This window comes from Helianthus annuus, chromosome 5, assembly GCF_002127325.2.
Source record: "Helianthus annuus cultivar XRQ/B chromosome 5, HanXRQr2.0-SUNRISE, whole genome shotgun sequence".
In the NCBI taxonomy this organism is placed as follows: Eukaryota; Viridiplantae; Streptophyta; class Magnoliopsida; order Asterales; family Asteraceae; genus Helianthus; species Helianthus annuus.
The window spans coordinates 174,036,992-174,061,178 of NC_035437.2; the positions used below are offsets into that span (position 1 = coordinate 174,036,992).

A 24,187-nucleotide genomic window follows, 5' to 3' on the forward strand; every position below is an offset into this window, starting at 1 on the left:
GGTGACAATGGATTTTATCACCAAGTTGCCGAAGACGAAAAAGGGAAATGATACCATATGGGTCATAGTAGACAGACTGACTAAGTCAGCTCATTTTCTACCCATCAAAGAGACGTATAGCTCAGATATGTTAGCTCAATTATACGTCGATAAGATAGTAGCGCTACATGGTATACCTATATCTATTATCTCTGATAGAGATACTAGATATACGTCGCATTTTTGGAAGAGTTTCCAACAGTCATTGGGCACTCGTTTGAATTTTAGTACGGCTTATCATCCTCAGACTGATGGTCAGAGCGAGCGTACTATTCAAACCTTGGAAGACATGCTTCGTGCATGTGCGATCGACTTAGGTGGTAGTTGGGATAAGAACCTACCACTGATTGAATTCTCCTACAACAATAGCTACCATTCCAGCATAAAGGCTGCGCCTTTTGAGGCCCTATACGGTAGGAAGTGTAGATCGCCAATTTGTTGGGCAGAAGTTGGAGATGTCCAGTTGTCTGGACCAGATATCGTCTTTGAGATGACAGACAAGATCGTTCAGATCCGTGATCGTTTGAAAGCTGCCAGGGATAGGCAGAAAAGTTATGCGGATCCTAAGCGCAAGGATTTTCACTTCGATGTGGGTGAAAAAGTATTGCTCAAAGTATCACCTTGGAAAGGTGTGATGAGATTTGGAAAGAAAGGCAAGCTGAGCCCGAGATACATAGGACCTTTCGAGATTATCGAACGTGTCGGGTCAGTCGCTTACAAGTTAAACTTGCCTGAAGAGCTTAGTGCTATTCATAATGTGTTCCATATCTGTAATTTGAAGAAGTGTTTCGCTGACGATTCACTGGTTATACCGCATACAGATATACACATAGACGAAAGTCTAAAATTTGTGGAAAAACCTTTGTCGATTGAGGATCGACAGGTAAAGAAGCTTCGGCGGAAGCACGTGCCTATTGTTAATGTAACACCTCGGAAATTCACGCCCTATAATGTGTTGACACGTGTCATAAAGTTTAAACGTGTGAAAGAATATTATAAAAGGACTAAAGTTGACAAACATGGAAAGTATGGGAATATACGTATTCTAAATGTCAACTGTGAATAAATATAGTGTACATTAGCTCTACACGATGCTCATACCTTCAAACGGATAAATCATGGATCATACGAAGCTAAAAGTGAGAGATTCCAAACTGCAGGGACCAAATGTGTCAACATGTTTAATTTATACCTCTGAGTGACCTTTTGACAAACCCGATGATTTGTAAATATTATTTATGCTCTCTGGAATGCACCATAAAAATTTCGTAAAGTTTCGTTAACGTATGAGAGAGTTATGACCGAATTCGTGTGCGAAGTGTTAAAGCGTAAACGTTGGAAGTTAGGACTTTTCGGGTTAGCCGGAAGTGCCCAGGGACTTGGCAAGGTGGGTATAAGTCCTAGAGCCCTTGTAGGTAAATAATACGGGATCAAATTGCAAGTTAAAAACCCGTTTACCCCTTCGAATTAACCAAGGGTCAAGTTGGAAATCAAAGAAAAAATAAAAATCAGATTTTAAGGGCCAGGCGACCCGCGTGAAGATTGGCAAAACTTGAGGCGGGCCGCGTGGGGACATCAGATGCAGAAAAAATGGGCAGCAGCCTGTTTTGTGCGATTTTAACCCATTGAGCCGGTAATTCTCATTCTTGGGCGACCCCTAACTGTGCTAGAGCACTAGGAACATGTGTTGGATGGTTGTGGTTGATCATAGAGCTAGTTGTCAACATGTTATGGTGAGTAAACTCACTATATAAGGGCATGTTGCACAACAATCATTCTCACACCATCATCTGCATAAATTGAGCATTCCTGGAGCTCCAACCTGCCTTCAAGAGTTCTCTAATCAAGCTTAGGACCCTTGTAAGTTGCCTTAACCTTTCTTAATTAAGTTTTAGCTTAGTTAATAGCTAAAAGTCAAACCGTCGTAATAACGGTTTGACTTCAAGATTAGTCAATAATGGCTCAGTCAATTCCCGAATCAAAAGTAGATATAAGATGGTTGTTATGTGGGTAATAAAACCTCAAAAGGGTTTCCCCTGATCATCACTCTAACCAGGTCAAAAGTCGGGTCAAACGTTTAATTAAAAAGTCAACAGGAAGTCAAAAATGCCATTTATGCATAATTAGCAATGTAGATCATATACAACCTGTTGGACCATTATTACAACTTAGTAATAAGTGTAAGAACATGTCTAAACATGTTCAACCCGACGATTTCCTGTTTAGACCCGGTTCGGAACCGAAAGTCACATAGTTTGACTTATACTTTGACTTTCAGTTCTGACCCGTTTAGGCATGTTTTAGGAATGCCTCAGAGCTTTAATTGGATAAGGTTACATGTTAGAACAACCCTCTGTGATTATACACCTTGGTTCATTAGTTATTCAATTAATATGCATGTTTCCGTTAATTGCTCATATGTTGACCACTATGCCCTTATTACCTTAAAACGTGATTTATGAAAATGTGAAAGTGTAGAAACCTTAAATACTGATATATAAACTTGCATGCAAATTTTGACATCAGTTTGACTTGTAGATTAAGAGTTATGCTCGTTATCGCAAAACTAATGCTTTATGTTAATAAAACGGCGTAATTAGCATATAGCCTAGTTAAGCCTACTTTTTGGTATCAAACTTAATACCCACTGATGTAATATATTATTTTAGGAATTTTAAAGATTTTTAATAAATTTTAGGCTGAGCATAACTCATAGTCGCATGCTTAACCCGGTAATTTTCGGTTTTGCCCTTACGGGCCATAAAATGAGTTTTACTTATCTAAACAACTCCAAACCTTTTGCTACTGATCACATATGATAAATAAATTATTTTAAGCCCTCTGGAAATATAAAAATCTCAGATTTAAGTATCGAACCCGGAAATGGCCTTAATCGCCTTAATTAAGCGTTTTTAACGCATAGTATGTTTCAAAATCATAATGGACATACCCAGGTTGATACCTACTGATATAAGAGGCAAATTACAATATTTTAACAGTAAACAAAGGTTGATAAACTCAGACTTCAGTTTTGAGCTTTTCGGCTTATGTGAAATTACCAAAATACCCCCACGGGGCCTAGTTTGGTTAAAAATGATAAGTTTCACATACATGCTTTAGTCTACTGATATAACATATTAAAATTGAGTATGTTTACTGTTTACATCAGACCTGTAACTCAGTTAAACATCTAAACTCTTTTACAACCTTTAAAATGACCAAACTACCCCTACGGGGCATAGTTTGTGTTTAAATTCGTCTCGGGCATGATGAAAGACATCCTACTGATGTTACAACATATTTGAAGCATATTAACCTAGGAAACCTGTATATGGCTCTTACGGATACCCGTTACGCTTATTTCACGTTCGGTTCGGTTTATGTAGCAAGTTTACATAAATTGGCCGAAACGGGTCAAACCTTAACGGTTTTATCTCAAAATCCAGAATGTGAATAATAAACCCATATTAAACAAGTCATCAAACTTGTCGGGTCTAAATCATATTCTTTCCGGTCTTCGCTTAATCGTGCGTACGAACCGTATCGTTAAAACTGACCGGTCTAAGCTTAAGCTTAAATAAAGACCCGTTAGTATTCTAATAGGTTATGTTAAACCTTCGTTCCAGATTAGGAGAACCAGTAAAAGCTACGTGCATTTTGCTTATTGTGATTAATACTTGCATCAGGTAAATACTTTTAACTTATTTTCCCTATACGGGCTTGGGTTACGGTGCATAGCGTACCGCTTGATCGGGCATCAAATCTCCACGCTTAGTGGGTAGTTGAATAATTTGATCGGCTCGTTTAAACAGTCTTGTTTACTTTACAGCCTTTGGGGGGTTAATGACCATGTCCCGGATATCCCTGGCATCATCTTACGAGATGGCCACGACCTGAGCACGGGGTGTAGGCGTACTCCCGTGTATAACTCACTTAAAGTGGTGTGTCTATTGATCTTTAACCCGGACAAGATCCGGGCTACTGAACGCATAAGTAACATGTAATTCGTTCACAAGATTATAATATTAAATAATTCTCCCAAGTTAAACAAATGTTTATGCCTTGTGCATCTAAACCGAATTTTTAATCATTTTCCAAAATGAGTCGGTTGATTGTATTTACCAGTGTAAACTGACGTATTTTCCCAAAAAGATTAAATGCAGGTACTAAGCGAAATGGGCTGGGATTTCTCCTAAGCATCATTAGAAGTCTCGCAAACTCAAGATGCCTGAAGTCTGTTGAACCATAAATATAATTTTGTTTCGATCCTACTGTGGATAAACATCCGGATATTGTGACTTTGATTACAATAAATAAATTCGGTTGTATCATATTTTAATTTGCTTCCGCTGTGCATCATTATGTTGTGTTGTTTGACTATTACGTTGCCAACCACGTCACGATACTCCCCCACCGGGCCCACCGGTGACACGTGGAAATCGGGGTGTGACAGGTTGGTATCAGAGCCAACACTGAGTGAATTAAACACTAGCCTTTTGTGTTTAATCTCAGCTACACAATTACACAATTCTAAACTTCGAGTCTAGACTTAAAACCTAGGACAAATTCTACTATTAATTTGACCTTTATTTTTGCATATATTTTGTTTGGTTATCTCATACCCTATTGACAGGAATTACCAAAATGCCGCCAAGATTCTTCAGGAGAAGAGGAAGGGGCAAGGGGCCAATCACCGCCCCCAATAATAATGAAGCTGGACCCTCGAATGCGAGAGCTCCATCCACCACGGAGAGTGACGATGCCCAGCAGAACCGGAGGAACCTCTTTGAGCCAGCTCGACGGTCGGTCTCACACAGTTCAACACCTCCTAACCCTTATGGACCACGATCGGATCACGAGGCCAGCAACCCTCAACCTTCATACATACCATTACAGCGATCCTTATCGCACAACTCCTTCGGTGACCCTACACCAGTTTTTAGGGGCCGGTTTAACCCGGCAAACTTCCTGCAAGAACCAGGGAATTTTAACCCATTAGGTCCAGAAGATCATTTCTCTGGAGATCATGCGGACGACATGGACGAGGATACGGACCCTGTCGAGCCTGCCAGTGGTACACCAAACCACCCGATAGAGATCTCTGACGGATCTTCCTTTCACGGATCGCCCTATGTTAGCCCCGATAGCTTTCAAGCTATGTTTACCAGGCACGAATGGTACTATACGCCTCCTCGCCATTCGCCGCCTCAGCAGCAGCAACAGCAGCAACAAGATTCCCCTGAGAATCCGAGGTTCGTGGCAGTCACGCCACCATCTCCTCCGCCACCGATTCAACCGGCACCCCCGCAACCACCAAGGCGTAGGAGAACCGGAGCGCGCATATCTGTGCGAACAGGAGACTTTCATTTTAGTTCTCCACGCCAATCAAGTGCCAGCCACTACCCGCCACATCAAGAAAATCCACAAATGGGTGGGCCTTCGCAACCAGTTGCACCGCAACCCCCTCCTATGGGTTTTGATAACCCAATTCCGGCATATACGAGTACCATGGCGTATAACCCGTTCGAACCGCCAGTGCGCAACAACTACAACTATGCCGAAGCAGACCCGTACATGGTAACGGCTAACTATAACACCCAAGGACCCTATGGAGATCCATGGGGAATAGGATACCCAACTCATGGGTACCCGATACCTCCCAGACCTATTGTTCGGGCACAATCACAACCACCAAGGTTCTCCCCACCAGAGCATGAAGAAATTCTGCAGAGATTGGACTATGTAGAGCGAGAATTTCACAAGGAGCGAAGGGAACGAGAAACGTTCTTCCAAGGACTGACAAGCTTGATCAAAGGGAAGAGCAAGAAGGACCGCTGAATCCTTCCAACTGTTGTTAAGCCCCTGCGTGGGCATATCTTATTGTATAAACCCCTGCGTGGGTATGTATGTAGGTATGTATGTTTAATTTGACCCCTGCGTGGGTCTATCTTTCTGTCAACCCCTGCGAGGGTATTTTATTGTGTAAGTCCCTGCGTGGACTATTATGTTATTAGGCCCCTGTGTGGGCATGTGTTGCTATTAAACCCCTGCGTGGGTAAATGTTGTTTGAAAAGACCCGTTTAGGGCAGTGTGTAACCTATGTATAATTAATGGAATGTTTGTGTTATAAAAATTTCACGTTTGCCTTATGTGCATAATTAATTTATATTCATTCCTTTTGAAAATAATCTGCCTATTTAAATATTAATTAAGAATCTTAAGTGTGAAACCTAGCCCTCGAGTCAATTGAAAGACCGGGCCAAGATGGTAAGACCCGTTTAAAAGATTCAAATCCCTGTTAACATCTTAAAATATGTTAACACTCCTGGCAGAAGTGATTCGTTAAAATCATATGTCATTCTTATATATATAAGGATTCTTTAGAAGATTCCAAACCCAATTGTATGATCTCTGAATCATGGGTTGAGAGCATCAATTAAGATGGTCATAATTTACCATACGTGGTAATATGATGCCTACGAGCCCAGCTCACTTCCATATGAGCCATAAGGCAGAGGTAGCTATGACTCCCTGTCTGATGAGGGTAAAGAACTTGGTTCAAACCTTAAAAGTCTTGATTCTCTGAAATCATAGCTTAAAAATTCAAATTGTCCATGTGACTAAGCCTTATGTGCTAATATATATTGTTATTGTTTACAATTAGGATAAATTTTAATTGAAATCCTAAATTAATACGATTAATAAGTTAACCAAATATGGTCTCTGATTACCATGGTTAACGAGTTACCCTAAGGGGTAATTCCTTAAAAACTCCCAAATAAAACAATGTCCTTGTTTTCTGCAACAGCTCAATCCAAATGGCTGACTCAAATGAAATAAATAGCCATCCAGTGGAGCAAAATGGGAACGGCCAGATTACGTTAACGGGTGCTGAATTAAAAGCGATCATAGACGGCGCTGTTACGCAGGCTTTGGAAAGGCAATATGAGGAATACAGTGGTACTCGAAGTAGGACCCACTCTGCACCACATTCAAAGCCCAAGACACATTCTGAGGCTCATAGCAAGCCTCCTCCCAAAAAGAATGGACCCAAGAAAGATGGTGATGACCGTCAGTCCACCAACCATCAAAGTGTCCCATCTCAACAATTAGTACTGCATCAAGAACCCCGTAACAAGGGTTGCACCTATAAGTACTTCGTGTCTTGCAAGCCCAGGGATTTTACTGGGGAAAAGGGGGCCGTCGACTGTATGACTTGGCTGGACGAGATGGACACGGTGGTAGATATCAGCGGGTGCGCTGAAAGGGATGTAGTTAAGTTTGTGTCACAATCCTTCAAGGGTGAAGCGTTAGCATGGTGGAGATCTCTGATTGAGGCCACCGGAAAAATCCCATTGTATAATATGTCGTGGGATCAATTTGTCGCCCTAATCAAGGATAACTACTGCCCTCAACATGAGGTGGAGAAGATAGAATCTGACTTTCTATCGTTGGTGATGACGAACCTAGACTGTCAAGCTTACCTGACAAGCTTCAATACGCTGTCCCGGTTGGTTCCTTACCTGGTAACCCCGGAACCAAAAAGAATCGCTCGCTTTATCGGAGGTTTAGCCCCGGAAATCAAGGCAAGCGTAAAAGCTTCTCGGCCAGCTACCTTCAGGTCTGTAACTGACATTTCCTTATCCCTCACTCTGGATGCGGTCAGGCAGAGATCGCTGAGAAATAAGGAGGCCGAGAAAAGGAAGCGTGAAGACGATGGTTCGCGGAAGTCAAACAAGAAGCACCGTGGGAGCGGTGACAACAAGAAAGGGTCGGAGTCGAGGAAGGATGGGCATAATTCTGGTGAAAAGCCCAAGTGTAAAATTTGCAAGAAGCAGCACTATGGAAAGTGCAGACTGGAGTCAAACTCTCAGACTCAGTCAAAACCCTTTGCTTGTGGAATTTGCAAGTCCACGGATCACAAAACCCTGGATTGCAAAAAGATAAAAGACGCAACGTGCTACCGTTGCAATGAAAAGGGGCACATCAAGACCAACTGCCCAAAGTACAACAAGAAGCCTGAAGAGGTTAAGAAGACTAATGCTAGAGTCTTCAAAATGGACGCGAAAGAGGCTGTGCAAGACGATAATGTCATAACAGGTACCTTCCTTGTAAATGATGTCTTTGCAAGAGTACTTTTTGATTCAGGCGCAGATAAGTCCTTCGTAGATCATAAGTTTTGCAAATTGTTGAATTTACCTGTCAAAACCTTAAGCGCGAACTATGAGGTAGAGTTAGCAGATGGTACCATAGAACCCGTCTCGACTGTGTTAGATGGATGTGTTATGTCTATTAAGAACCATTCTTTTCCTCTATCTCTACTCCCTTTTAAGTTGGCTGGTTTTGACATAGTTCTGGGTATGGACTGGTTATCTCATAACCAGGCCCAAATTGTCTGTAATCAGAAACAAGTGGTGATAAAGACTCCGTCTGGTGAATCACTTACCATTCGGGGAGATACCCAGTATGGGCTACCTGAGCAAGCGACTATGCTCAAGGCTTCGAAATGTCTAAAGAAGGGTTGTATCATCTATATGGCACGAGTGATTATTGACGAGCCTAAACCGAAGATAGAAGACATCCCTGTTATCTCTGAATTCCCAGAAGTTTTTCCGGACGAACTACCTGGTTTGCCACCAGACAGGCAAGTGGAATTCAGGATTGATATCATCCCCGGAGCAGCCCCAATTGCCAGGGCACCCTATAGGTTGGCTCCAACAGAGATGAAAGAATTGAGGACACAGCTAGACGAATTGTTAGCCAAAGGTTTTATCAAACCTAGTTCGTCTCCTTGGGGAGCACCAGTCTTGTTCGTAAAGAAGAAGGATGGATCGATGCGTCTGTGCATCGACTACCGTGAGCTTAACAAGGTCACAATAAGGAATAAGTATCCCTTGCCCAGAATCGATGATCTATTTGACCAATTGCAGGGAGCAAGTTATTTCTCAAAGATCGATTTGAGGTCAGGCTACCATCAGCTGAAGGTTAGAGATGGAGACGTGCATAAAACAGCATTTAGAACTCGTTATGGTCATTACGAGTTCTTAGTGATGCCTTTTGGGCTCACTAATGCACCGGCTGCATTCATGGATCTCATGAATCGCGTTTGCAAGCCATATTTGGATAAATTCGTCATCGTTTTCATCGACGACATTCTCATATACTCTAAGAACCAAGCCGATCATGAGAAACACCTCCGATGTATTCTCAAACTTTTGCAACACGAGAAACTCTATGCCAAATTCTCCAAGTGTGAATTTTGGCTCCGGGAGGTCCAATTCCTTGGACATGTGGTCAGTGAGCGTGGTATCCAGGTGGACCCCGCTAAAGTTGAAGCGGTTATGAATTGGAAAGAGCCGAAGACGCCTACAGAGATTCGTAGCTTCCTGGGATTGGCAGGATATTACAGGCGCTTCATAGAAAATTTCTCACGGATTGCTGCACCCTTAACTTCCTTGACCAAGAAAAAGGAAAAGTTCGTTTGGGGCCCTAAGCAGCAAGAGTCCTTTGAGATTCTGAAGCAAAAGTTGAGCAACGCTCCGGTACTGACATTACCTGAAGGCACTGAAGAATTCGTAGTTTACTGCGATGCTTCACACACCGGTATGGGGTGTGTGCTTATGCAGAAAGGCAAGGTTATTGCCTATGCGTCACGACAATTAAAGGTGCATGAAAAGAACTACACCACCCATGATTTGGAATTGGGTGCCGTCGTGTTCGCGCTGAAATTGTGGAGGCACTATCTTTATGGAATCAAGTTTGTGATCTATTCTGATCACAAGAGCCTCCAGCATTTGTTTAATCAGAAGGAATTAAACATGAGGCAACGCCGTTGGATGGAGACCTTGAATGATTATGATTGTGAAATCAGATACCATCCCGGCAAGGCGAATGTAGTCGCCGATGCCTTGAGTCGTAAGGAAAGGGTGAAACCCATCCGAATCAATGCCAAAAGCATAGAAGTGAGGAACAACCTAATGGAAAGGTTGTTAGCTGCACAGAAGGAAGCTGTGTTGGAAGCCAATTACCCGAATGAAAAGTTAGGAGTAACTGAGGAGCAGTTAACTCTTAGCAAGGACGGAATTTTAAGATTAAATGGACGAATATGGGTTCCAGTTCATGGGGGACTTCGTGATGTTATCCTCCAGGAAGCCCATAGTTCCAAATATTCCGTTCATCCTGGAGCTGATAAAATGTACCAAGACCTAAAGGCAAATTATTGGTGGATAGGCTTGAAAAAGTCGGTAGCCGCCCATGTAGCCAAATGCTTGACCTGTGCGCAAGTCAAGGCTGAGCATCAAAAGCCGTCAGGCTTGCTACAGCAGCCTGAACTTCCCGAGTGGAAGTGGGAATGTGTAACTATGGATTTTATTACCAAGTTACCCAAGACAAGGAAGGGAAATGATACAATATGGGTTATAGTGGACAGACTGACTAAGTCCGCACATTTCTTACCCATCAAAGAGACTTATAGCTCAGATATGTTAGCCCAGCTATACGTTGATAAGATTGTAGCCTTGCATGGCATACCCGTGTCTATTATCTCTGATAGAGATACGAGATACACGTCACATTTTTGGAAAAGTTTCCAACAATCCTTGGGCACACGTCTAAATTTTAGTACGGCCTATCATCCTCAGACTGACGGGCAGAGCGAACGTACTATTCAGACGTTGGAAGACATGCTGCGGGCATGTGCGATCGATTTGGGTGATAGTTGGGATAAGAACCTCCCACTAATCGAATTCTCCTACAACAATAGCTACCATACCAGCATTAAGGCTGCGCCCTTCGAGGCATTATATGGTAGGAAGTGTAGATCGCCCGTCTGTTGGGCGGAAGTAGGGGATGTCCAGTTATCAGGACCAGAGATAGTGTTCGAAACAACGGATAAGATTGTTCAGATTCGTGACCGTCTCAAAGCTGCCCGGGATAGGCAGAAGAGTTACGCTGATCCAAGGCGTAAGGATTTTCACTTCGAAGTAGGTGACAAAGTCCTACTTAAAGTGTCACCCTGGAAGGGGGTGATGCGGTTTGGTAAGAAAGGCAAGCTAAGCCCGAGATACATAGGACCTTTCGAGGTTATCGAACGTGTCGGGTCAGTTGCCTATAAGCTAAACTTACCTGAAGAGCTCAGTGGAATTCACAATGTGTTCCACATCTGCAACCTGAAGAAGTGCACCGCTGACGAGTCACTAATCATACCACACGCAGATGTGCATATAGACGAGAGCCTGAAATTTGTTGAAAAACCTTTGTCGATCGAGGATCGGCAGGTGAAGAAGCTTCGGAGGAAGCACGTGCCTATTGTAAAGGTCAAATGGGATGCCCGTAGAGGTCCCGAGTATACGTGGGAAGTTGAATCCACGATGAAAGAAAAGTACCCTTATTTATTCAAGTAAATCTCGGGTCGAGATTTATTTTAAGGGGGTGAGGATGTAACACCTCGGAAATTCACGCCCTATAATGTGTTGACACGTGTCATAAAGTTTAAACGTGTGAAAGAATATTATAAAAGGACTAAAGTTGACAAACATGGAAAGTATGGGAATATACGTATTCTAAATGTCAACTGTGAATAAATATAGTGTACATTAGCTCTACACGATGCTCATACCTTCAAACGGATAAATCATGGATCATACGAAGCTAAAAGTGAGAGATTCCAAACTGCAGGGACCAAATGTGTCAACATGTTTAATTTATACCTCTGAGTGACCTTTTGACAAACCCGATGATTTGTAAATATTATTTATGCTCTCTGGAATGCACCATAAAAATTTCGTAAAGTTTCGTTAACGTATGAGAGAGTTATGACCGAATTCGTGTGCGAAGTGTTAAAGCGTAAACGTTGGAAGTTAGGACTTTTCGGGTTAGCCGGAAGTGCCCAGGGACTTGGCAAGGTGGGTATAAGTCCTAGAGCCCTTGTAGGTAAATAATACGGGATCAAATTGCAAGTTAAAAACCCGTTTACCCCTTCGAATTAACCAAGGGTCAAGTTGGAAATCAAAGAAAAAATAAAAATCAGATTTTAAGGGCCAGGCGACCCGCGTGAAGATTGGCAAAACTTGAGGCGGGCCGCGTGGGGACATCAGATGCAGAAAAAATGGGCAGCAGCCTGTTTTGTGCGATTTTAACCCATTGAGCCGATAATTCTCATTCTTGGGCGACCCCTAACTGTGCTAGAGCACTAGGAACATGTGTTGGATGGTTGTGGTTGATCATAGAGCTAGTTGTCAACATGTTATGGTGAGTAAACTCACTATATAAGGGCATGTTGCACAACAATCATTCTCACACCATCATCTGCATAAATTGAGCATTCCTGGAGCTCCAACCTGCCTTCAAGAGTTCTCTAATCAAGCTTAGGACCCTTGTAAGTTGCCTTAACCTTTCTTAATTAAGTTTTAGCTTAGTTAATAGCTAAAAGTCAAACCGTCGTAATAACGGTTTGACTTCAAGATTAGTCAATAATGGCTCAGTCAATTCCCGAATCAAAAGTAGATATAAGATGGTTGTTATGTGGGTAATAAAACCTCAAAAGGGTTTCCCCTGATCATCACTCTAACCAGGTCAAAAGTCGGGTCAAACGTTTAATTAAAAAGTCAACAGGAAGTCAAAAATGCCATTTATGCATAATTAGCAATGTAGATCATATACAACCTGTTGGACCATTATTACAACTTAGTAATAAGTGTAAGAACATGTCTAAACATGTTCAACCCGACGATTTCCTGTTTAGACCCGGTTCGGAACCGAAAGTCACATAGTTTGACTTATACTTTGACTTTCAGTTCTGACCTGTTTAGGCATGTTTTAGGAATGCCTCAGAGCTTTAATTGGATAAGGTTACATGTTAGAACAACCCTCTGTGATTATACACCTTGGTTCATTAGTTATTCAATTAATATGCATGTTTCCGTTAATTGCTCATATGTTGACCACTATGCCCTTATTACCTTAAAACGTGATTTATGAAAATGTGAAAGTGTAGAAACCTTAAATACTGATATATAAACTTGCATGCAAATTTTGACATCAGTTTGACTTGTAGATTAAGAGTTATGCTCGTTATCGCAAAACTAATGCTTTATGTTAATAAAACGGCGTAATTAGCATATAGCCTAGTTAAGCCTACTTTTTGGTATCAAACTTAATACCCACTGATGTAATATATTATTTTAGGAATTTTAAAGATTTTTAATAAATTTTAGGCTGAGCATAACTCATAGTCGCATGCTTAACCCGGTAATTTTCGGTTTTGCCCTTACGGGCCATAAAATGAGTTTTACTTATCTAAACAACTCCAAACCTTTTGCTACTGATCACATATGATAAATAAATTATTTTAAGCCCTCTGGAAATATAAAAATCTCAGATTTAAGTATCGAACCCGGAAATGGCCTTAATCGCCTTAATTAAGCGTTTTTAACGCATAGTATGTTTCAAAATCATAATGGACATACCCAGGTTGATACCTACTGATATAAGAGGCAAATTACAATATTTTAACAGTAAACAAAGGTTGATAAACTCAGACTTCAGTTTTGAGCTTTTCGGCTTATGTGAAATTACCAAAATACCCCCACGGGGCCTAGTTTGGTTAAAAATGATAAGTTTCACATACATGCTTTAGTCTACTGATATAACATATTAAAATTGAGTATGTTTACTGTTTACATCAGACCTGTAACTCAGTTAAACATCTAAACTCTTTTACAACCTTTAAAATGACCAAACTACCCCTACGGGGCATAGTTTGTGTTTAAATTCGTCTCGGGCATGATGAAAGACATCCTACTGATGTTACAACATATTTGAAGCATATTAACCTAGGAAACCTGTATATGGCTCTTACGGATACCCGTTACGCTTATTTCACGTTCGGTTCGGTTTATGTAGCAAGTTTACATAAATTGGCCGAAACGGGTCAAACCTTAACGGTTTTATCTCAAAATCCAGAATGTGAATAATAAACCCATATTAAACAAGTCATCAAACTTGTCGGGTCTAAATCATATTCTATCCGGTCTTCGCTTAATCGTGCGTACGAACCGTATCGTTAAAACTGACCGGTCTAAGCTTAAGCTTAAATAAAGACCCGTTAGTATTCTAATAGGTTATGTTAAACCTTCGTTCCAGATTAGGAGAACCAGTAAAAGCTACGTGCATTTTGCTTATTGTGATTAATACTTGCATCAGGTAAATACTTTTAACTTATTTTCCCTATACGGGCTTGGGTTACGGTGCATAGCGTACCGCTTGATCGGGCATCAAATCTCCACGCTTAGTGGGTAGTTGAATAATTTGATCGGCTCGTTTAAACAGTCTTGTTTACTTTACAGCCTTTGGGGGGTTAATGACCATGTCCCGGATATCCCTGGCATCATCTTACGAGATGGCCACGACCTGAGCACGGGGTGTAGGCGTACTCCCGTGTATAACTCACTTAAAGTGGTGTGTCTATTGATCTTTAACCCGGACAAGATCCGGGCTACTGAACGCATAAGTAACATGTAATTCGTTCACAAGATTATAATATTAAATAATTCTCCCAAGTTAAACAAATGTTTATGCCTTGTGCATCTAAACCGAATTTTTAATCATTTTCCAAAATGAGTCGGTTGATTGTATTTACCAGTGTAAACTGACGTATTTTCCCAAAAAGATTAAATGCAGGTACTAAGCGAAATGGGCTGGGATTTCTCCTAAGCATCATTAGAAGTCTCGCAAACTCAAGATGCCTGAAGTCTGTTGAACCATAAATATAATTTTGTTTCGATCCTACTGTGGATAAACATCCGGATATTGTGACTTTGATTACAATAAATAAATTCGGTTGTATCATATTTTAATTTGCTTCCGCTGTGCATCATTATGTTGTGTTGTTTGACTATTACGTTGCCAACCACGTCACGATACTCCCCCACCGGGCCCACCGGTGACACGTGGAAATCGGGGTGTGACAGTTAAGGTCAAATGGGATGCCCGTAGAGGACCCGAGTACACGTGGGAAGTGGAGTCCACGATGAAAGAAAAATATCCCCATTTGTTTGAATAAATCTCGGGGTCGAGATTTCTTTTAAGGGGATGAGGATGTAACACCTCGAAAAATTTCGTCCAATAATGTCTTGACACGTGTCATAAGGTTCCGGTATGTAAAAATATACTTTAGAGGGACTAAAAGTGACAAACAGTGAAAACTATGGAACGTAAGGGTCCAAAGTGTCAACAATGGATAAATAGACTCTATGATAACCCCACATAATGATTATAACCTTAAATGGATGGTTCATGGATCATACGACGCGGAAATTGCACAAAAGTGAGGAATTACAAACTATAGGGGCCAAAAGTGTCAACATGTTTAATTTATACCTCTGAGTGAACTTTTGGCAGACCCGAAGCTTCGAGAAGCTAAAATATACTCACTAGAATATGTGGTAAAAATTTCATGAAGTTTCGTCAACGTATGAGAAAGTTATGGCCAAAACCGTACTCGAGGGACTAAAAGCGTCAATGTCGAATTTCATGGCTTTTCGGTTGAGCGCAAAGTTATCCGAGGACATTACCATGTTGGTAAATGTCCTAAGGTTCTTAAAAACCAAGTTTGGGGGTTTACGGGTCGAGAAAAGTAGCCGAAACATCGCGTACAAGCTCAGGGACCATTTCTGCCAAAACTGAAACTTGTTTGGCTGAACCAGGGGTCAGGCGACCCGCCTGGTAAAGCCCAAGCGGGCCGCGTGGGTCTGCCAGCGACTGAATTCGCAAAAATGGCTGATTTGGGTCCGATTTTAAGTGCCAAACAGCTTGTCTTGCCTCCAAATACTCCAATCAAATGCCATGCATGGCTATTACTACAGTGGGCTACTCCCAAGGATCAGAATTCATCTTTAAATCAGTTTTTGCAACCATTCTTGAGCATTTACAATTGTGAACAAGAGCTCTCAAGACTTACAAAGGTTCTCAAGACTTCCTGGAGCTAATCTGATCAACAAGGCCGACTTCTAGTGTTCATTAAACACCTATAGGACTTTTGTAAGCTTTCAATTCAATCTTTAATCCGTTATTACTTTGATTATTGCTAAAAGTCAAACTGTGTGTTCATAAGCTTTGACTTTCTGATTAAACGGATTTCAATCAGTCATTTCTCGAATTGAAACCTGATTTATGTTGGTAATATTATGGGAAACAAACCCTCAAAAGGGTACTCTCTGATTCCCACTACATGCATGCTAAATGTCGAGTCAAACCTATTTCTAAAAAGTCAACAGAAGCGATTTTTGTGAAAAATGACATGAATAATGATATAGATGACATGCAATCTGTTTGATCTTCATAGAAAGCTTTATTATGAATATAAGAATGTATTTTACCACGATCAACTCGACGATCTTTAGTGTAAACCCGGATTGGAACCGAAAGTCTTAATAAATGACTTTTTCGTAAACTATCGGTTCGGATCCGTACATGCATGTGTGAGATCTGTATTTTTGAGCATTTTTTACCATTGGCATTTTAGTTAAACTTTCTGGAAATTTTATGTCATGAGTCTATGCTTAGCCGATTCGAATGCATGTTTCCGATTTATGCATAAAGTTGACTATTTTGCCCTTTTTGATTTAAAACGGGATTTTTGAAAAAGTGAAAGGATAGAAATCTTTATTTCTAATATATGAACTTGCACCGAAAATTTCGGATCAGTTGGTGGTCCAGATTGTGAGTTATGGCCATTAGCGTAAAACTATATTATAAATTCACATAAACGGTCCTTTTCGCGTAGAACCCGTTTCTGGCCACGTTTTGATACGAAACTCTTTACCAACAGAAGTAATATAATATTCTGGGAATTTTGATGATTTTTAATTAATTTTTGGCTGAACGGATCCTAGATCGCCTAGTCATTTCGGCTTATGTCGGTTTTGACCGTTTTAGCCATAAAATGAGTTTTACACCTCCTTTTGACCCGAAACCTTTTTCTACTGATTTTATATGATGAATAAATTATTTTAAGTATTCTGGAAATATAAAAATCTCAGATTTTATTTGAAAACCCGAAAACGCCCTTAAATCGCATATTTAGCGTTTTAAGCGCATAGTAAGCGTTATACTTGTTTTAAACATATAAGACCTATACCTACTGATATGTTTAGCATATTTTCATATAATAACAGTAAGTATAAGTATATGAACTCAGACTTCCAGTTTTGGCACTTGTAGCCCTTGTGAAATTACTAAAATACCCCTACGGTGCATAGTTTGGTTTTAAATGATAAATTTGGTATATGGGTCATACCCTACCGATATAATATGTTATATTAAGTATATTTACTGTATGAACCAGACCCGAAACTCAGATTTCTAATTTTACTCTTTTATTATCTTTTAAATGACCAAAATGCCCTTCTAAGGCATAAATTGGGTTTAAAATTATTCCGGGCAATATAGAACATAACTTACTGATATAATATCATATTTTAAGCATATTATCTCAGGGAACTTGCATTTGAATCATTGGTCTTCCCGTATCGCCCTTTTCGCGTTCGGTTCGGTTTACGTAACTAGTTTGCGTAAATCGACCGAAACGGGTCAAACGATATCATTTTTATTTCAAAATCCAGAATGTATTTAGTATACCCATATTATACAAGTATTCAAACTTGTCGGGTCTAAATCACATTCTATCCGGTCTTTCGCTTAATCGTGCGTAAACCATATCATTCTTAAAACTAACCGGTCAAAGCTTAGGCTTAAATGAAAGGCCGTTAGGAATCTAATAGGTTAATTATAAACCTTTGTTCCAGATTAGGAGGCCCGGTAAAAGCTACCAACACTTATCATTTGTGACTTATACTTGCTCAGGTAAATACATTTTGACTTATTTTCCCTATACGGGCTTGGGGTACGGTATTTAAAATACCGCTTGATCGGGCGCACAAGTCCTGCGCCTTATAGGTGTACAGTCTTGAATAGCTTGTGCGACTTCGTTTAAACAGTTTTGTCTTACTTAAAGGCTTTGGGGGGTTATTGACCGTGTCCCGGATATCCTTGGCATTATCTTACGAGATGGCCACGACCAGAGCACGGGGTGTAGGCGTACACCCGACGTGTATAACTCTTTAATGTGGTGTGTCATTTAATCTCTAGCCCGGACAGCAGATCCCGAGCCACCAGAGATATAAGTGCATGTAATTCGTTCACGAGTTTATATTATATAATTATCCCAAGTTAATAAAAATATTTATGCCTTGTGCATTTAAATCAATTTTCAATCATTTTCAAAATGAGTCAGTTGATTTGTATTTACCAGTGTAAACTGACGTATTTTTCCCAAAAGGTTAAGTGCAGGTACTATACGAAAATAGGCTGGCTGTTTCCTAAGAGCGTCCACTATAGTCTCGCAAGCTTGGACGACAAATATCTGCTGAACTATTTTTATCTTATTTTATTTGATCCGCCTGTGGATCCGTTCAACTACTGTGATATTTATTATTGCAAATTATTTAAAGGTTGAAATGTATCTATTCTGCTTCCGCTGTGCATTATTATATTGTGTTGATTGTCTATGACGATGCCAACTACGTCACTGTACCCCACACCGGGCCCACCGGTGACACGTGGAAATCGGGGTGTGACAACAAGTTTAGTAAATAGAGGTTGTATGTTGATGATTGAGTATCGACTTAATGATTTTACAAAAGAAAATGATATGCTAATAAGCATGGACGCCTCCATTTAAAAAGGAAACTATGGCGAAATTTTTCTAAAATTTGGACACTTAGAAAATATTTTTCTAACAAGTGTTACAAATATATTTTTAACTTGGTTTTCAAAATAAACTTCGCCATGATTTTTATTACAAAAATACTAAGTGCCGGAGGTTGATTTTCGTAAATGAAATTTGATAAATATATATTTAGAATATATATTTTATAATAAAACTCTTGTGTGATTGTTTGTTTATTTTGTGAACTAGATATATTATTTTTAGGATAAAATAATATAACTATTATATACCATAAAATTTCGACTCCAAAATAATACCAAAACCCTCACGAAATAAATATTTAAGTTACGCAATTTTTATTGCAATACGAAACGCTAAAACGTGATTTATGTAATATTTCTAGAAAAATACTCTTGTACGTATGTTTTTGGTAAAAAAATTATTTTGGAACATCTATGGAGTAAAATAAAATATTTTTGGGAAAAATATATATATTTTGAATTAAGATGTTTTAGACAAATAATTTATATATATTTTTCTAAGTGGGACTTAAAATATATTTTTTCGGAAATACAAGTGTACATGTATAAATACCCCCATCTTTGGGAAGGAAATACACATATAAAATACCTAAGAAGTGTGGATACGAAATAGTTGCCTAACTATTTTTCCTAGAGTAAATTACAAGTTTTGACCTTTATGTATGTACCAAATTGCAGGCGGTGTCCTTTAACTTCAAAATTGACGGGTTTTGTCCTTAACGTTTCAAAATCTTGCACGTTATGTCCTTTAGGCCGAACCCAGTTAGATTTTTTTGTTAAAATTGGTCATGTGCCTTGCACATGATGTGCCTTGCACATGAGGGCACTTTTGTCATTTTAACTACCAAAGGACTATTGAGTAAATGACTAGTAATAAGGGGCTAACTATGTAAATGTAAAAAACATAAAAAAATATAAAATAGAATTTAACAGTTTCATCTGCACTTTCTTTCTCTCTCTAACTCTCTCTCTCTCCCTCTCTCTTCTTTCTCTCTCTCTACATCTACAGAACTATGTTTTTGCAAAGAAAATTTAATGTCTGCTCAAGGTAAAGGGAAGCAAAATTGCGCATGGTTTGAAGTTTGTTGGTGATGATTATAACCATAGAGGCTGCTGGAAAAGCATCAAGCTTGGCAAGAGCTACTCTGCTTGTATTGACGACCATACAAAAGGTTAAAAGGAGACGTTGTGATGATATTGATTAGAGCGATGAGAAGGTGAACTCCGGCGATTCACCCAACTCCACCTCCACCGGACCGCCGCCGCACCCACCCTTTCACCCACTGTCGCCTCCAACCCATCACAATCAACCACCCACCACACAGTTCTGAGGACGATGAGAAGGTGAACTCCGGCAAATATCACCCAACTACACCTCCATCGGACCACCGCCGCACCCACCCCTTCACCCACCATCAGCATCACACCCACCACCGTAATCCTCCATCACCGCTAAACCTAATATCTTTTTGCTGCAATTGAAGATGATTTAACTGTATTTTTGCACCTTCAATATCACTAACCACACCTTAATTAGAGTTTGATCTTAACAGATTACATGGGTTTTGTAGAGAGAGAGAAAGAAGAGAGGGGGAGAGAGAGAGTTAGAGAGAGAAAGAAAGTGCAGATGAAATGAGAAATTCTATTTTATACCTTTAATTTTTTTTACATTTACATAGTTAGCCCCTTGCTACTAGTCATTTACTCAATAGTCCCTTGGGAGTCAAAATGACAAAAGTGCCCTCATGTGCAAGGCACATGACCAATTTTAACAAAAAAATCTAACTGGGGTCTGGGTTTGGCCTAAAGGACATAACGTGCAAGATTTTGAAACGTTAAGGACAAAACCCGTCAATTTTGAAGTTAAAGGACACTGCCTGCAATTTGGTACATACATAAAGGACAAAACTTGTAATTTACTCATTTTTTTCTAAATACAAAAGTTAAGTTAAAATAATTAATGTTATTTTAACAAGTATAATATCAAGGTAGCGCAACTCAAAACATTAAACCCTACACCAAGGCACGGGCCGTTCGTCTAATAGACATTAGTACGTGTAGGTCGTCGCGCAGTAGATCGAGTTTGAGGTTGACGTTACAGGCTACGCACTTCTGTGAGTTCATGTCCCCCTTTTCTCTTTATTGTTTTAAGTTTTATACTTCAGGGGTGAAATACATGCGACGAATATTACAAACATTTATTTACATGGTATGGTTAGCGTAGGGAGGGTCTACTACTAGATCATGTGAGGGGTGGGTACAACACTTAAGGCCATTAATCCTCGTTGTTAGGACCGAGGGACAGAAGAGTGATAGATCTATTTGGGTGTAGCGAGCCCACACCCGTGAGGCCGGGGCGGCCCATAGAGGTGACCGTGTCTTACAGCCGAAGCCCGGTAACAAATCTGCTAGGTTTGAGTTTTCCTGCACCTTTTCACACATACCAGTGGCTTTGCAACCCATTGGTGATCTCTTTTTCCTTATTGCTACATACCAGAGACTTTTATACATGAAAGGTTTATACATACTCACTTTTACATTAACTCGCTCAACTTTTGTTGATTTTTCAAACTACATGTATTTCAGGAAATTAGTGGATCTGGCGAAGTGTGCAATCGTGTCAAGCTGCGTAGAGAATAATGATGTCATCCAGGTTTAGGAGGTGTGACCCTTGCCTGGACGGGTTACAAGTCTTAAACCATGTTTTTAGTCAAGTCTTTTGTGGTGTCATGTGGACACGTTTTAATTATGTCATGTTTGTAACTTGTTTTTATGTGTCGACATTTTAAACAATGATGTTATGGTAACTTTAAACTTGATGAATGGATGACTATCATGTGTTTTAATTTCATATAGCATTGTTATGATTGTGCTATGGTATTAAGAAGTCACACCAATTAAACCCACGCTTCCGCAAAAGCCAGGGTATGACAGCTTGGTATCAGAGCTTCGATCATAGAGAACTAGGATTCTTTCTCGAGTTTAGACTATGATCACTAGGGCTCTCACGAAAACATTTTTTACATTGCATACACTAAAACATCCAGATCCAGGATACAAAACATTTTTACAAACAAAAAGGCACAAATACATTTTTTTTTTCAAAATTCATGGTTCAGTCTTAGAGACTAAGGGAGTTCAGCCTTAGTGGTTGGGAAGGTTCAGTCTTAGAGGCTGAGGGAGGTTCAGTCTTAGAGACTGAAGGGTTCAATCTTAGAGATTGGGGATGTTTAGTCTTAGAGACTGGGAGGTTGGTCTTAGAGACCATGGAGTTAGTCTGAGAGGCTAGGAAGTTCAGTCTGAGAGGCTGGGAGGGTAGTTTAGGGAGACTAGGAGGATTGCTTGTTTGTTTTATTGTGACTTATATGTTTATTTGATTTCATGTTGATATTTGTGCATATGTGTGGTTGTGATACAGACACCATGCCATCATCTTCAGACACAGGAGTATTAGACACAGTGGACCCCATGGCGGTTGTGTCAGACGATGAGATACCATCAGAGGGAGACGTATACATGTCAGATACGACGAGCACGGACGACGATGATTTTCAGCCGTTCGCTCTGCCAGACATCGGAGTTGAGATACAGCCTGCTGATGGCATTCCTGCTGGGGATCTCCCTCTTGCGGTGATCCCTGCTCCCATTCCGCTTGCTGCTTTCCCTGTGGTGAATGTGCCACTCAATGTCGTATCTGATGACGACATTAATCTGTTCGAGGAGGGTCCCCCTGAGGACGACTATGAGGGTGGGGCTCCGATTGATGCCGATGTTTTCCTTCCTATTGCCGAGGCCCCTGTAAAGGAGGTTCCTCTTGGTTCACCTGTCCCAGACTCGTTGGAGTCTGTGGTATCCGCGTCCCTGCACGACCAGGGTGTGCAGCATCACTCTCCTGACGCCGACCCCGACGTGGCGATGTCAGCTGCACCTGGTCCGTCACACGAGTTTGAGTTTGACCATGAGGTCGATGATGATTTTGATCTAGTTTTTCCTCTTGACTTCGATCCTGATCATGAGATCGAGTTTATTCATATGGACCAGCCCTTAGAGGCGCCAGTGGCTCCCATTGATCCGTTGTTTGACATTCCTGCCGATTTTGATATGGACCTTGTTGACCCTGAGCCTGTCGTGGCCCCCGAGCCCGTTGTTGCTCCTGATCCTGCACCCGAGCCCGACCCTGTTCTTGATGATGCACCAACTCTTGCACCACCCATTGCTGACCTTCCCATTGTTGCACCACCATTGGTGGATGATCCTATTGTTGATGCACCTTTACCTGATCTCGTGCCGGTATTGGTTGACCGTGCACCTTTTGCCGCTCACATAGATCCTCGTTATGCTGATACCCATAACAGGTGGATCGAGGATGATGATGATTACCCACCGTTTGTGCTACCTGTCACTCCTCCAGGAGCACCCGTTTCTGCACCCACTAATATTCCATTGTTTCACCCACACACCACTGACGTCCATCGCACTGATCTCCCCATCACATTCCTCCAGGACATACCGCCACCTCGTCCTAGAGAGGGTTCATCGAGGCAACCACCTGTTTCTGTTCCACCTGTACCGTCATCATTTCCATTCATGTCCCAGTTCCCCCATACTGCACCATCATTCATACCATCAGGCGACCCATTTTTGTGGACTACGCCCCATGTTATGCCATTATCCGATCCGTACCACCCGTATCATGTGGGGTACACTACGGAGGATATACTTGCGTCGCTGCAGCTACAGCAGGACGCCCTGAGCCGTCGTATTCAGGAGTTGGAGAGAGCTCCACGTCCGCCTTGTCACTGTCAGACCCCCTTTGTAGCACCGCACACTCCACGTCCGTTTTCCCATGATTCAGACGTTCGTTTCTTGACATCTGAGCAGCAGATTGCATATTTGTTGCGTGTCTGTCGTGTACATAAGGAGGACTGGTTGCACATGTGTCGCTTGCTTTTCTCTCATTTTCCTCTTCCTCCTCCGCCATCATCATAGATATTTTTGGTTTGATGTAGGTCAATCTTTTTGGTGAGAAAGTCACGATTGAGCCAGCTTACGAAGACTTTTGAGAGATCACACTTTTTGTATATGATAGGTGTAGTTAGACTTGTATTTTGAGGGTGATATGACCCTATGATATCATTTGGATGTATGATGTACTACAAAACTTGTAAAAACAATATTGTGGTCGTGATTAATGAAAGCTCAATGGCAACGTTCTCACTACATGCTTTGTTGAGTTATTTACTTTATGCTATAACATGTGATGTTATGTGATTGATGAATGTTATCACGTACGCATATTATTTACTTACCATGACCTGACCGGATAATTAATAAACCAAACAAGTTCCTCTATTAAGAAATATCTCGAGCATAAAAATTC

At 40.8% G+C, this 24,187-nt stretch overlaps 2 protein-coding genes across 2 annotated transcripts; both read left to right on the forward strand.

Annotated features, from left to right (window-relative positions):
• The first annotated feature begins 4,683 nt into the window (after positions 1-4,683).
• LOC110944159 (leucine-rich repeat extensin-like protein 5) lies at positions 4,684-5,877 on the forward strand. The gene has a single exon (XM_022185872.1). The coding sequence runs from the start codon at positions 4,684-4,686 to the stop codon at positions 5,875-5,877; it is 1,194 nt and encodes a 397-aa protein (XP_022041564.1).
• A 980-nt stretch (positions 5,878-6,857) lies between these two features.
• LOC118492210 (calphotin-like) lies at positions 6,858-23,796 on the forward strand. The gene is made up of 2 exons (XM_035990072.1): positions 6,858-7,170; positions 22,226-23,796. The coding sequence occupies exons 1-2, from the start codon at positions 6,858-6,860 to the stop codon at positions 23,794-23,796; spliced, it is 1,884 nt and encodes a 627-aa protein (XP_035845965.1).
• Positions 23,797-24,187: the final 391 nt, after the last annotated feature.